The sequence below is a fragment of the Phasianus colchicus genome, chromosome 10 (assembly GCF_987193195.1).
Source record: "Phasianus colchicus chromosome 10, bPhaCol1.hap1.1, whole genome shotgun sequence".
Classification (NCBI taxonomy): Eukaryota; Metazoa; Chordata; class Aves; order Galliformes; family Phasianidae; genus Phasianus; species Phasianus colchicus.
Window position 1 is genome coordinate 21457855 of NC_143445.1, and position 15345 is coordinate 21473199.

The 15345-nt window shown below is 44.0% G+C and overlaps 2 protein-coding genes across 6 annotated transcripts in view; one reads left to right on the plus strand and one right to left on the minus strand.

The window, feature by feature from the left end:
• The window catches only part of LRRC31 (leucine rich repeat containing 31), a 37484-nt gene extending 22171 nt beyond the window's left edge, over window positions 1-15313 (minus strand). For all 5 annotated transcript variants that reach the window (XM_090147693.1, XM_090147694.1, XM_090147688.1 and 2 more), the window contains exons 1-2: window positions 14964-15313; window positions 14088-14436 (exon numbers count right to left, since the gene is read on the minus strand). The gene's annotated coding sequence lies outside the window, so the exon portion shown is untranslated. The remainder of the gene's footprint in view (window positions 1-14087; window positions 14437-14963) is intronic.
• SAMD7 (sterile alpha motif domain containing 7) lies at window positions 528-7996 on the plus strand. The gene is made up of 8 exons (XM_031614645.2): window positions 528-1639; window positions 2300-2426; window positions 2564-2700; window positions 3026-3104; window positions 4826-5514; window positions 6372-6490; window positions 6821-6931; window positions 7584-7996. Exons 1-8 carry the CDS (start codon window positions 1537-1539, stop codon window positions 7854-7856), a joined length of 1638 nt encoding a protein of 545 aa, XP_031470505.2. The 5' UTR covers window positions 528-1536; the 3' UTR covers window positions 7857-7996.
• Window positions 15314-15345: the final 32 nt, after the last annotated feature.

The following is a 15345-nucleotide window of genomic DNA, read 5'->3' on the forward strand; positions in this document are numbered from 1 at the left end:
GCTCAGAAGCACTTTGGCAGCTCAAATGCTCTTCATGAGGCACCCAGCATCCTAAACCGCTTTAAGTTTAAAGTATCCTAAAAAAAAAAAAACAAAAAAAAAACAAATGGAAACATGTCCAGCAGCACATGTTCAGATAGTTATGTCAAAAACAAAGGGCATCGTGGTGTTCTTCTTGGTTTGGATACGGTTATCTGCTTCCAAAAAGACCACAAGCTTGGCCAACACAGAATTAAACACTTAAACATTTACAAACATAAGGAAGATCTTTATTCTAAGGGGACTCAGTAGGTTTGGACCCAGTATAACCTTGATTCACAGTCAGTATGGTTGAAATGGCTAACATGCTTACCCTTCAAAAACTGACCTTAAGGCTGAGACCAAGGATATTCACCATGCCGTGCATGCTCGCTGGTGTAAAGGTAAAGGCTGTGGTGGCTGGACCAGCCTTGTGCTCACCCCTAACATCTCACACCTCGTTTGGTCTCACTGGTGGCTTTATAGCACTGCTGTCTTTGTGGGGGTCACCAAAATGGAACTGATCCCACAGTGGGATTTCATCATAGCAGCTCTGTGGAACACAGGTATTGACTCAATAAGACCAAGAACAGGCACAACACAGTATAAAAATGAAAATATATTCCAGCCTGCAAAGTAAGCAAGTTAACATAAATGTGAGGAAAAATAAAACAAGCAAACAGGCTAACAGAGCTCCTGGAGAAGGCTGGCATTTACACTGATAATCCTGTGTAGATCATTGCCCCCAGATCCCAAGCAGGGTGCTTTGTGATTACTCATTCCCTTGCTATCAGGATCACTTGTAATCTAGCCACCTGCTTGTTTGGGCAGACTCAGAAATGCTGATGCAATCCACCTCAATGAAGTACAGCTGTTCAATGATGCATTTGTAGTGCAGTTTTCTGTCTAGATTTCTACTGTTTATCTGACTTCATCTACCCATAAATCTGATTTTTTTAATCACTACAAAGCACATATGTTCTTTTACCTTTTTCACATCACTTGGCAGTCTGAAGAGGCTTATGTGATTTGGAACTGCTTACTTCTGCCACTTCTTTCCCTCTCTTTCATCTAGCAAACAGGGCCCTATACAGTCACAATCCCCCATTCAAAACAGGGATACTTGCCTTCCAGGCTATGAGTTCACAGTTCTCAGTGCTGTTGTGCTATACCAGGGGCTGCAGTCAAATGATACTGGCCTTAAGACATCCTTCTGAACAGCTGATACTTCACAACATCCTGACTTGCCCCACACAGTAAGACCAAGAACACTGAACAACTCAGTATAAACAACAGAAACATTTGCACACATGAAAACTCAAAGTTTCTTTCTGATAACCAGTATAATCCCCAAGCACTGAAGGGCATGGTTGTGACTGCCAGAAGGACTGCTTGCTGATCTGAGCAGTAACTGGTATAACCTGCCAATTCCTTACATCAGTCAATGTCGCCTTCCTTTCTTTAGACCTGTCAATCCAGTTCTTTACCTTGGAAAAGTTGCTGCTGTCTCCTTGAAGTATGACCCCACGAGATCACATGAGAAAAATGTCTATCCTGGGGGAACAGGGAGCACTGGAAGAAAAGCACCTGTATCGTCTAGCAAGTGGCATGGCAGCAGGAGGTAAGCAGGAAGAAACCCAACTAACTCCATGTTTGTTTATAGATCTGCTAATCTCTGCACAAGATACCTTTGAAAAGGTATCTCAAGTTTGTCTTAGGAATAACTGGAAAAATATTTCTCCATTAAGGTAGTTAAAAGTTAACATGGGAAATTCTTGGCATCCAGAATTTGATCAAAAGATGCTCAGCAACTGGAAGAGGGGTCAAGGCCACAGAGGAACTCAGCAGCAGAAGTGTTACCTGGGCATCGTGAGGCTCTGCCATACAGCTGCAGGCTCTTTCCACAGCTTCTGCCTCACCACTGGGCAGGTCCCAGCTAATACGACTACTTTGAAGGAAAATGGTATTAAGAATGAAACTCTCTCAAGCAGAGAACTTAACATTTCTGGCTAATCTGCTCTGTTTAATAGTGATACGTGAACTATTGCTCATTGTAAGCTGTCCTTTTATACACTTGACAGTGCACATTCTATTTATTTTTGTGACTGATTGTATAAAACTGCATTATTTAAACAAAGTGGTTAAGGTGGCAGTGAAAATGTCTTCTTCTTAAATGACGTTATTAAGAAAAGTGTGTGATTTGCTAATTCATACAAAAACTATTTTCTTTACTAAAGTTCTACTACAGAAAGACTCACTTTCTGTGTGTGCTTTGTGCCAGAACTGCGGCAGCGACAAGAGATGCTGATGAGGAACCAGCTGATGGCAGTGAACCCTCAGCTGATGGGCACAGCCCAGCAGAGAATGCAGGCAATCCCCTCCCAGTTCGAGCCTCGCCTGGTAGACAGGTATTCTGCAACGCTTCTCTATAGCAACACTGCAGATACAGAATAAACAGTCCTGTGCTGTCCTTGAGCACGCAAAAATCTTAGATTATTATTAACTGAAGAATTCCCCTTTCTGTGTCTGAATGTTTGTCTTTCAGAGATTTGTTACCTTCAGCTGAAATGACGGCCACAGCCGACCCGAGACAAATTCATATCGCGTCGCACCTCGGGCCCACAGTCCCACAGCACAGCAGCATGCCCAACCTGCTGTCCAACCGCATCTACCCAGGCCCAGGTAGCGAAGCTTTGCCTGCAGGAGCTTTCTGAAGCTTTATCAGTAGTGTCTACAACACAGCCCTGCTGTCCCTTTCCTTTACAGCCAACGGCAGGTGCACCTAACTACACACCTGGTGCCAGGCTTCGTGCTTCTCCTACACATTCCCACGGAAGCCATGAACATAAAGAGTATTTAATTTAACTCAGAGTCATTCTGGCTTCCTGGCAAAGCACATAGTTTGAGTCTTGAAAAGCTTTTCAAGTGCTTCTGCATGGCTTTGGGGTTTGTGTGTTTGCTTGAGGAAGAAGACTAAAGACTTTTTTTCCCCTTCCCTTCCTTTAAGGATATGGCTTTCTCCAACCAGAATCCATGGAAGCTGTGGCCAGAAGACAGGAACTGGTTCAGAAGCAAAATATTGCCAGGTATTGCCTGTAAGCTTTGCTGTGAGATGCAGCTGGGATTGGGGCAGCAGATGGAAGTCAGGAATTCACAGGCTTTGCTGGGGTTAACTGGGGGTGATTGAGATTCTTTTTCACATCACCCAGCAAATCAGAGGGCACTCCTATCTCCAAAGCTGTTGAAATTTCTGCTTACTCCCGTTCTCCTTCAGCCTTAAAACGATTCAAAGAAAAGAAAACAACCTCTCAGCCTGGTTGAAGAAACAAACACACTGCAGGTTTCAGACCCAGCCCTTGAACTCTGGATCCAAACACCCCAAAGTTACAAGCAGTCAAAAACAAATTCAAACTTTACAGCTGTGCTATCCATCACATGCAATATCTTCAGCCTCCGCAGCTGGGCTGCAGGGATGACTTAGCTGCACCTCCGCCCTGCCAAGTGTGGGTGGGCAGCTTCCTGCTGCAGCCAAACAATCTGACTGGCAGGTTACCACAGACAGCCAGGTTGTTTGGATAGCACCAGTGCAATCAGTTGCTGCTTAAGTAATCCCAAATGCCCCCCCTTACAACCACACCATCTCCATCAACTCCAGCCCCAACCAGAGCTGTGCTGGGCTCCTGCGGTTGCAGCATCCCTCACACAGTAAGATTAAGATCAAAGAAGGGATACATCCTGATCACACATCTCAGAGTTATGACAGGTGTGTCTAAAGCCCTTCAGTCAGCCAGACCTGATTACCAAACCCCCCATAGCACAGCACTTGAATCAGCACCGTGTTTCAGATAGCTCCTGCCACACGATAAACCCCGGAGAAAAACAAGCGAGATGTCATGCTCTGCTGTTCACCTCCACCTAAGAGCAGTGTGTGAGTAATGATAATTGGGCAACAGGTACCAGAAAATGGGGCACAGGCAAAACACTGTCACACACTGAAAGAAGGAAGTTGAGGATGCAGAGACTGTGGCACAGCTGAAAAGAGGGCAGAGGGAAAAAAGAACTGGATTTTAAGGAGTGATGGCAACAGTCACCTGCTGCCCAAGAGGTTTTCTTGGCAATTCTAAGGAGAAGTCCCCCAGAAGTCAGCCTTCCTGCCCTGGTGCTCTTATTGCAGTGTTTAGAAGGCTATCTTATCTCCCTTTATGGGCTTTGTTGACCTCATAAACACTTTTCCAAATAAGAATATAGAAGTCCCACTGCAGATTTCTCAAAGCAAGAGAGACAGCTGCAGCCCCTCTGCTTTGTGCTGTTAGGTGGGCTCACTTCTGCCACCTCTCAACTCCACTGGAATACTTGCAATATCACTGCCATTTTCCAGTTCTCAGTATAATTTCCTGATTGGAATATTAATCATTTATTTTCTGCAGCCTTTGGCCCTTATGACCCCAGAGACACTTTTCCAAATCCGAAGAGAATGTAAGCCCTGTTATAATGCCTGGATTGCCAATACACAAATAACACCTCTCTTTTTCTTGTCTGAAATACTATACAGAGGTATCACATGACAAGCATATCTTATCTTCCTTTTAATTTACTGTATGTACTTGGCAATGTATTAAATATAGGCAAGCTCACCATTCCACCTGCAGCATTTATGACATCTCACAAATAGCAATACAGGGCAGAGGGATGAAAAGCGGTACTCTTTAATCTCTTCAATTATATCTTGGTTTTAATCTGACATGAAAAAAAGAGGTGATCGAGGAACCGAGCTGCCCTGACTGCTTGTGCTCTGTGTGTCTCTTAGAATGGAGATGGAGATGAGCGCTATTTTTCAGCAAAAAGAAATGGAGAAAGCTCATCGGAAAGGACTGCTGAGCCTGGAAGCACCTTTCCTTTACCACGGGATGCCGGCCAGTCCCATTGCTTTCCGTGGCAGGCACAGGCTGCCTGAAGGACACCTTCCCAGTGACTTATACGTTCATCGTACCACCCTCGATGACATCCATGGTAACACCATGCTGATGGCCACCAGCCCGTACCCCCCCGTCAGCACCCTGCAAAGGGAGAGGGGCCGCCGGCCGGGGAGGAGAGCTGCAAACCACAAAGCTGCAGACTGCGGGGCCAACGGCACCAAGAGCCAAGCTGAAGACAAAAGTACAGACCCCGCTTCCACTGCGGTAGATGATGAGAAAGAAGACAAGAAAGAGGCAGAGGTGGAGATGCCAAACAAACACGAACAAAGCAAGAACCAGGTGGAGCCGTCAGCAGTTGCCAAAAACTGCAAAGAGTTGGAGCAAGACTTGAGAAAAAACTGTGCTAATCACGAAATTTCTGCTGAACCCAACAGCTGCAACAACACAAGTGAGAAGGAGCCTAATAGCTCCTGTGCTGCTTTTGATGACAAGTACATGTACCCGTCTGCCATCCCGTTCTCAGCACTACCATATGGATTTCCAGTTCCCAGCAACCCACTGCTACCTCCAGGTTTGTCAGGTCTCCAGATTACAGTTAAAATAGCAGATCAATAGTCATTATCTCTATTGAATTGCTCTCTTATTTCTTCCGCTTCCTTAAAGCAAATTTGGGTACAACAGAGTCATGGCAATTTAATATGGAACTCATATGCTGCAAAAAGACTTGGTAAATCCATGTCAACAATGGTAAAGAGTGGCTTTCCCTACCTGCAGATCTGCAGCTTGCTGGCACAGTGGAGGTTTCAGGTTTGTTTTTTTTTGCAGGGCAATGCAATGGCACAGTGAAGTTGGCAGCACCTTGGGGTTCCCCAGAGTTCCATTGGATGGGACAAGTATTGCTTTAGGAAAACCTTGCCTTCTGTAGGAACTCTACATAAGACACAGTCATAAGGTCACTGTACAATAATCATAGTTTCTAAAGCTTTGGGGCTCTTAAATGTACAAATGGCACAAAACATCCCAGTACCAGACATGAGAACAGGCTGGGGTGTTTGTGCAGGAACATTTACCAAAGATACCATCTCACTGAAAAAACAAACGATGCATGTTAACTATTCAGCTCCTGTCTGCTACAGGAATTTAAACAAAATCTCTGGATGAAGGTAAAACAAAGGTAAAGTATTGGATAATGCTGTTGGAAATGCTGCAGTGTGATTTGTACATTTAGTGACTGGTATGTACAGTGCATACAGCAAATAAAAGCAAACCCTCCAAGACCAGTTACAACTATCAAGTGATTCTGGTGTCAAGGATTATTGTATCGGTGACTACATGGTGCTGTTAATGTAGTGTCCTTAATCTTACATCAACATTCTTTTCCTATTGTTTTGCCAGCAGAATTCTACAAAAATAACATCAGTTTCCTCCTTAAAACAGCACATGGCCTGATCCTGAATGGAGAAGACATTTCCACCATTGAAGACATCCGCAAGTGGACGGTTGATGATGTGTACAACTTCATCATTAGCCTCCCAGGCTGCTCCGATTATGCCCAGGTGATGACAAACACACCTAATGGTCACAGTCACATTTTAAGGTCTTTAGGATCATCTGGATTTAAGATCAACAAATAAATACGACAAATAGAGGTTTACTAGTTGGCACCACGTTAAGTCCCCACTTGCTAAAAACAAGTGAGCTACAAGAAAATGTCCAGATGTCCACGTATCTGAACAAAGCACATCACAGTGCAGTCATGAGAGAAACGTGAAGATAAAACATTGAAAGTATTTCCTCTGTTTGTTGTTTATACCTCAGGGTTAAGCACACAGAATAACTGGTGAAGTCTGTTTGAACACACCTCGATGTTATTTTCTTTCCATCAGATATTCAAAGACCACGCTATCGATGGAGAAACCCTCCCACTGCTAACAGAGGAACATCTCCTAGATACCATGGGATTAAAACTCGGGCCAGCATTAAAAATCCGCTCCCAGGTAATATCAGATGTACCAAAACTAGCAAGGCATGCAGATGTGAAAGGCTCAGAAGCTATCAAGATGATTTTTTTCCAAACTAAATCACATTTCTTTCTCGCTCATAAGCTCATTGCTGTAATAGTGGGGGAAAAGAAATTCCTCCAGCATGGTTTGCTTTTGCGTCTCTGCATGACGCAGCAGGGGGACAGTGGAGGTGGGGTGTCAGGACTGACAGTCTGAGAGATGCTCGGGGCAGATTCAGGACACAGCAGTGCTGCAGACTGGGCTGAGGCTGGTAATGCAAAGATATTTGATGGATTTACTCCCTTGTATTCCTGTTTGTCCTTCCCCACCGGTAAGAACTGTTCTGATACATACTTGCTTTAGCTCCAACCTGACTTTTAAAATCCACCAAGTAAAGGTTTCTACAGTCTTTCTGGGAATAGAATCTTGAATGATTTGTAGAGATGCTGTCCCTCTATGTTTGAAATTTTCTGCTCTTACTTTCATCGTGGATTTTGTTTACTTTTGTTAACCACTGCTAATCCTTGGAGGTGGTGGGGGACCAGGCAGCTTCCTGGCATTGCTACACAACAGCCAACCTTGACATTTAATGACAGCAAAACCACCTCATGAAACAACCACTGCGATTTTGTTTCTGTCTTTCAAGGTGTCTCGACGTCTGGGCAATGTGTTCTACATGATGAACCTTCCCCTGTCTGTGTCCCTGCCTCCTGCTCCAGGCAAACACCCAGAGCAGCCCTCTGACATCACCTCTCCTCTTCGCTGCAACAGCAGCGGTGATGCACTGGACAGCCCCTGCTCACAGGGCCTGGAGACTTCAAAAACAGTGGAACAGATTGTTTCAGAAAGCAGGGATCATCCGTGTGATGCAGACGGACCACAGGCTGACTTCCAGATGATCACTTTTCAGAAGAGTTGAGCTGGGCCCAAGATGTAAAATGTTTCTAATAATACAGGAGCCTTCAGTTACCAGGTGTTTGAGAGGGTGGCTGCAGCCTGAAACCTCTGCATGGGATTGGGACTGAATGAAATCAGCTGCATTGTGGTATCTGAAAAGCACTTAAAAACACAGGACTACATATTAGTGCAATTACTTTCAAGTGCAATTCATTGAATAGGGTATCAGTACAATTAACACTGCTGAAATCTGTCAGAGGCTCGGAGTGCACTCGGTACAGTTGTGCAGGCTGCTGAGGAACTACCAGGAAAAGCTACAGCCCATTGCCAGGGTTGGAATCTGCTTTGTGTGACTGCATAGGCGAGCTGAGCTCAGAACAAAGCAGAAGCAGACTGCTGGGAAGACCAGCTGCAGTGAGAGCCACATCCTGGAGGCAGCAGCTCAAAGCAGCCTTCCCCTCTGCCCACCTGGGCAAGCCATGGAAGCCTTTCCTCAGCAGCATACTCAGCATTCTTCGTAAGATGAAAAGTGCTTTCTGCTTATACTGATGGTTAAGTATCTCACAGCAAACATGAGTGGAGTTTTTAGCTAGGGAAAATTCCCCAGCATTCCATAATGAACCCTGTGTGAATTATCTTTATTCCCTCATTAGTGGTTTTGTCACAGGCTGCTCTTGCACTGAGGAATTGGAACTGTCCTCCACCCTCCTCTGATGAAAACTTGACTCTGAAGTGCACACAAATAGTTTTGAGAAAACTAAGTAAACTGAGTGCTGGTCGATTGGTGATCTGCTGTATATTCCCACTTTAGATTCCCTCTCCTTTGATTAGTTTCTGCGGCCACATGAAAACCTCTTAAAAACCAAGAGGTGCACTGCTGTGTAGATGGTGAGTGTCCAAATGCACGAGGACGAACGTTCTTGTATTTTAAACTGTGGGCACCTGTTTTTCTGCTTCAGCCTGAGAAAAAATATTTTATTATTTTTGATACTGTAAATCAAATATTTGTGCAGTAGATGAGATGAGATTAGAAGTTAGCAACAGTAACTTTCAGTGTTCATCTGACTGTGCTGTCCGAATTTCGTAGCCTTGAGAGGAGTGGCAGATACCTCTCATGTTCCTTTCCTGAAGCAGCAAAGTCTTGCTATAAGACTTCAGCATGACTCTGCTTTGCTGAAAACTCTGCCACCACCACCAGTTACAGCAGTGCTGGGCTCTGTGCTTATATCTTCAGATACTGCAAGTAGGGTTCATGTTTCCAGGTTTCACTGATGAATTCTAGTTAGGCCCAAAGGAAAAGTGTGAATTGCTATACAACAAAATACTCCAAAGATGCAGACAGGCCCTAAGGTAATCTCCTAAGTGAGGTGCTGACATTTATGCCTGTGATCTGATGAAATTAATGACAGTCTTTCCATTACCATAAGAGTCCGGCTTATGTTTTATGCATCATCTATGAGCATCTTTCATACAAGGAACTGTTTATTGGATACTTAATAATATCCAGAAAAAGAGAATTAAAATCTGAAACTGGAAAGCCTAGATATAATTCCAAGACTGTCTAAAAAACAACAGCAGAAATAATCTTGGAATGGCCATTAGTTTGCTGTTTGCTTTGTCTCAGTGAATTTCAGAGTGTTAACATCTGTTCTCTTCAATATTTTTTCTGTTTTTCCAAGATTCTAAAATTCAGCAAGGTGGACAGAAGAGTTTTATAATAATTTGATAATAAAAAATGTTTACTTTTGCAGATTCTGGATAAAGCACAATTATCACTGTAAAGAAGTCACAGTCTGGTTGTAATGTTTTCACATGCTATTCTAATATGTAATGTCTCAGATTACTGACACCAGAAGTTTCCTTTCACAGTAGGTTCAACTCCTGTGATTTTCTTCTTTCTGCAGCAGGTTGTTCATGAACCATCAGTGAAAAAGAAAATATTAGAAAATATTTTTATATAGTCAACATGTTGCTAAGAAAAAAAAAAAGCATCAGAAGCACCAATAGTGTTTGGTGTCTGAAACAAGTTCTAATTCCCTTCTTTTGTAAAACTGACTAACACATTAACAATGCCGCTTATCTAATTAAACACAATTCACCTGTTGGTTTTCAAATGGTGTCCTACCTCTCAAGCCCTGGGTGCTGCAGGACCAACCCCAGCTGGGGGCCCACTGGGCCACACGATGTCGCTGCCCAGCTGTGAGCACTTTGCAGAGGCAGCCCCCAAGGGAACGGCAGCACAGCATGCAGCTGGGTGTCAAGAGCAGGGATGTGAGCAAACAGGGCTTGTTTTCCTGAAGTAACAGCAGAGGAGCTTGAGTTGAAATCCTGTGTGCTAGGGAAGAAAGACTGAAATCTGGTTCTGAAGAATGTGAGTGCTGTTTTTGTAAATGGCTCAGACATGAACGGTTAGGAAAGCAGAGAAAGCTGGATCAACGCATGCCAAGCCTGACAGTGCTGCAATTTAAAAAGTATGTGATCCTTTGCACATCCCGGGCTCTCCTTCCCAGAACTCCAAACAGGGGAAGATGTCAGAGCAGCCACAGTGCAGCAAGGCCCAGACTGCACTCAATGGCAGAGTGAAACTGGAAGGAAATGGAGTTACCTAAATGGACACAATCTGTTCTATTTCTATTGTAGGGATTATCACTAATGGTTAAAGTTTCCCCTCTGACAAACACTTCTGAAAGAATTAAAAAAACTCAAAACACTAAAGATACAGAATCAGTACACACAGCCTTGCTTTCAGATCTGGATGTGTTTTCATGAACTATGTTTACAAGGAAACACTGGAGGCTTTGCTGATTCTCAGCAGCCATGTGAGCTTTCTGGTTTTAATGCTTATTCCAGCTGCAAAAGGGTACAGTTATCTACTTCAAGTATGTAACAGAGCTGGCACAACTGTGGAAGTCAGTGATTTCTAGTGGCTACACCACCACTGCACTTGTTTTTTTCTGCAATGCTATTTAAATCACAGAGGAATGCATATGATGCCTTATAATAGCACATGATGCCTTATAGTACATCAACATGCCATCAACAGAATTTTTGGACTAAACATCTACTGTGCATTAGGCAGTAGCAGTAAGCTGCATCAGAAAATAAATTTCTAATTGAAGTGGATAGATGTGAACATATGTGGGTAAAAATCTTTACTTTTAAGAGTGCCATCCTTTGTTGCATGAGGAACATGAAAGTACACCATCAAGCTTTCTAACACAACCCAGATGCACAAGCCAACTAAGAAAGGCTTTGGACTGCCATGGATATGCAATGCATTTTACAGGCAGTGTGAATAAAATTCAAAGCCCTGTGCAGCTTTCAGATCACATAGCTGCAACAGAAAACTGTTGTGATAACCTTCCCTAAGGCCTCCTTTGTACATAAGCTATTCACAGAATCACTGAATTGCCAGGGTTGGAAGGGACCTCAAGGATCATGAATCTCCAACCCCCCCGCCACACGCAGGGCTACCAACCATTCCACCTAATGCTAGACCAGACTGCCCATTCATTCTGCTCCTAATACAATATACAAAACTCAGCACTTTTTTTGCTGAATCGGTTTCTTCCATGCTTTAAAATATGCTGTACTATTTGCCATAGCAAATGGCATCAGCTCTAACTTCCATCAGAGTAGGTACTCACTTCAACCCTTTCCGAAACATCTGGTCTGAGGAACAAGCAAAATTGCCAATGAATCAGCCTATCTGACCTGATATTTTCATCTAAGCCGTTCATTATTCACGGGGAAATAACAGCTCAGTGAGAGCTGTGGTGTTCACAATTCTCCTTCCTGTGATGCCCAGCTTTGACAAAGCCCTTCATGCTGTAATATATAGCTATGGCCATACTGCTACAGTAATTTAAATGTAACACAAACATCTGTTATGGCAAAGGAGAAACTCACCTCTCCTTTCTCATCTGAAGCCACAAGGATTACTCTGTTACTTGGCCTGTATGCATTCCTTTCCTTTGTCCCATTGCCAAGTTTACCTAAGCCTGTATTCCCCCAAGCAGGTATTAGTTCTGCTACTCTCTGCATGGTGTTCTTGAGCCAACAATCTCACTGTTGACAAGGGTACAAAGTCTTACCTAGATCATAGGAAAGAAGAACCTATACATAGCTTCTTCTTAGCCCAGTGTTATATAGAGAACAATATTTTTTTCCCTGTAACACAATGAAAGACATGAATAGATGTTTTTCTTTCACCATATTTAAAAACCCATATGTGATGTCTGCATGTGTGAACTACTGAAATAAAAACAAACCAACCACAACAGCAAACAGAACCCCTTGTAGCCAAGGGGAACAAGGAAAGCATCAAGCCGACCTAAGTTTCATCTTCTGATTAACCTTCAGTTACAGGGTTAAAACAGCTCTGCTAGAGATGAGTGCTGCTCAGCCTGTGATTCATGGGCTTCCAGTAGGCTGTTATTGAAAGACAGCCTGCAAAGCATCCACCAGCTTCTGGCTGAGTCTGTTAATTTGAGAGATGTAAACACCAGAATCACATTTTTATAGAACAAGGATTTTAAACTCAAATACTGGTAGTCATAATAGGAAACTTGTGGTTTTATAAAATAACATTTAGCTTTTCCTAATGCTATGTCCTTCGCTATTACCATTCTTCTCCTCCTCTTCTGCCACTGCCAAAAAATACAGATGTAGAAGCAAGCCTTTTTTTCCCCGAAAGCCTCAGCTGGTTCTCCAGCAGAACTGACCTCACAGGTTCACCAGTCAGAGATAAAAGCATATTCTTGCAAGAAACAAACAAAAAAAAAGCTGGCATTTGAAATTGATGAAACTAATTACACAAGGACTAGAACAAGAGGAAATTCATGTTTACTTCAACTATGTTTTTTTTTTTAAGTTATGTGTGTCAAATAATTCTGAGTTATACAAAAATGAAGAGTAACTGGCAAGAGTGGAAGATTTAATTAGAATCTTAGTGAAAGAAAATGATAATTTCTAATGAATATTTGTTGCTCTGCTAAATTAAAAGCTAAATGGCTAACTCAACATTTATAAGCTTCTGTGATGGAGGTGACTCAGGATATGTCTACACTGTACTGAGTAATGGTTCGTGTTTGTGGGTGGATGCTAGCTAAACCTGCCTTGAAAGTATGTGTTGCTGTACGTTACAAGGCACATATCCTTTACATTTTGAATCCATAACCAATGCTGAAGCTGGCTGGAAAGACAGGAGGTCACTCCAGAATGACCACCAGCACGCTACTGCATGTAGATGTCTATGAAAAGGCTCCAAACATACTGTGAGGGAATTACTGCATCTTTCTTGACTCCCTCTACAGAAGCTCCTCCCTTCTGTCTGCCTTGCTCTTCCCCCTGTCTGCCTTCCTGCCTGTCAACATAACAGTTGAAGTAACTCTGATTTGTGTTTTCCTGTCTCTTCCCTCAAAGCCAGAAGGATCAGTAATGGGCCCAATGGATCAACTTCAAAAAAGCAAATGGTTTGTTCAGCAGAACAGACATTTTGTCAGACTTTGTGTTACCTCAATTTCTGTATTGCAGAAGGCAATGTGACTCAAAGGGCAGTTTGTGACATGCTTGCCAGTAATTCAGTTGCCAACATGTAGATTTGCACTTCTGATGAATATTAACTATGTCATTCGTGGTAAGACTGTATCATCTTACAGATCCAGGATGACCAACACTGGCCCAAAACAATGGGACTACCAATAGTGCACAAGCCAATAAACTGCCAAGAACAAGTGAATATAAGGGTATTAAAAATATATACACCAGAGAGAGTAGAACACACCTGACTCGGTGTCCTGCCTAAGAAGCCAATAAAGGATACCCAAAAGCAGCATATAAGAACAAAAAAAAAAGACCACAGAAAACTCCTTTTGCCTCCAGGGTTCTTACACAGACAGCTAGAGATTATTTTTACAGTTAATAGCTCATGATACATTTTTGTTTTGTGAATGTATCCTTTTTCTCTCTTTCTTTTTAAAAACATTTCCAGCATCCCTACAGCCACATTAGATCACACAGAGAAAAGAAGAGAGAAAAGAAGCTAATGAAATACTGTGGGCTTTGCTTCAGTTGAAGAAGGAAACCACTCCACTTGCATGCAATATCCTTCACAACAGCAACTCAAGCGGTCATGATTCTGAAACCCAGCTCCAACAGAAATGGCAGTTGTCACTTAAGAAACTGTGAACATCTTGCATGGTTCTGAAATGCTCCTTTTCCAGCCTGCCCCACAGCTAACAGGTACACTAACCTTAAATGCAGGCAGCTGAACCTTCCCTTCCGTTGCCTGGTTTACTTGACTCTTTGCCACTCGCTTCTCTTGCTTCTCCTTCTTTCTCTGGCTGAATTTGTGACTACAAACGAGCTTGTTCCACACAAGATTCAGTCTTGACAGGCTCTGTGTTCAAAACGACAGGAACTGCTCCACTCAGTGCCTCACACTGGAGGATACATCACTTGTATCACCTTCCCTTCTTGGCGCTTTCCTAGGATCTGCTTGAGGTGGTCACTTTGCTCACTGTGCCACACCAACATGCAGGCTGTCCTCAGAACCGCTCCTGTGAGTTACTGTTTCTCAAGCTTCAGACGAATCAAAAGCTCTGTGAAGAAAATAAAACGGACGTTAAGCAGAAGCCCAAAGTGCTTTTTTGGAAGCTAGCATCTTTCTGTGCTGGTGTCCTGTCATTGACACTCGCGTGCTTTGGCTGCTAAGCCACAGTTCAGCACCAATGGCAGGCTGTTGTGGTCAGCCATGGCTGGAAGCCTCCCTGCAAGAAACCTCAGCCTGAGATGCGTTTGTGCATCACTGTAAGTGAAGCACATCAAATAGCTGTTAAGGTGATCGCCCTATATAAACGTATCTTTGGCTAAACGTATTCTGCCTACAGGTTACAGGAGGTTGTTTTACTGTCACCATAAAAGCCTTCAATTCTGTGCATTTGTCATTTTCTCTCTCCAGCGGTACTTTTTATAGTTCCCTCTGCAGTCAGACAGCTTAATTTGTAACTTGTGTAACAGTACTGCCCAGCAACAGCACCGGGAAAGCGCTCGGAGATGGTGCACCAAAAACAGCGCCGGCACGGTGATTCAGGGCAAATTCTGGAAGCGACGTCGGGTTTTTAATTACCTCGTTTTCACCTCAGAGGTTCCACCAGCACAAGGCCCGCACTTTTCCATCGCAAAGTGCCACGGCACGGATCGGGAACACGGAGCCGGCACAACTCGCCTGGCTAACCCCAGCCACCTCACGGCGAAAGCACGCGGGCCGCCCCGCCACGAAGCTTTTTCCTCTCCTACGGGCCGCTCTGTGCGCGGGGCCGCACCCGCGTGCCAAGCGCCTCCGAGGGCGGGGCGGCACGTGGCTGCCGGCAGCTGCACGTCGCTCTGCAGCGCGAAGGAGCGGCCCCGAGGGAGGCAGGCGCAGCCGCGACGGCCCGCGGCGATGGAGGCGCAGCGAGAGCCGCGTCACCGCCCCCAGCGCCGTCACCGCCCCCAGCTCGGCGCCCGGC

Bases quoted from the DNA above. Each gene is read 5' to 3' on its own strand.
- SAMD7 (XM_031614645.2), top strand. From the start codon at position 1,537: ATGACCCCACGAGATCACATGAGAAAAATGTCTATCCTGGGGGAACAG. The intron at 5,515-6,371 runs GTCTCCAGATTA...TCCTTAAAACAG, and splicing joins GCTACCTCCAGGTTTGTCAG to CACATGGCCTGATCCTGAAT. The intron at 6,491-6,820 runs GTGATGACAAAC...TCTTTCCATCAG, and splicing joins GCTGCTCCGATTATGCCCAG to ATATTCAAAGACCACGCTAT.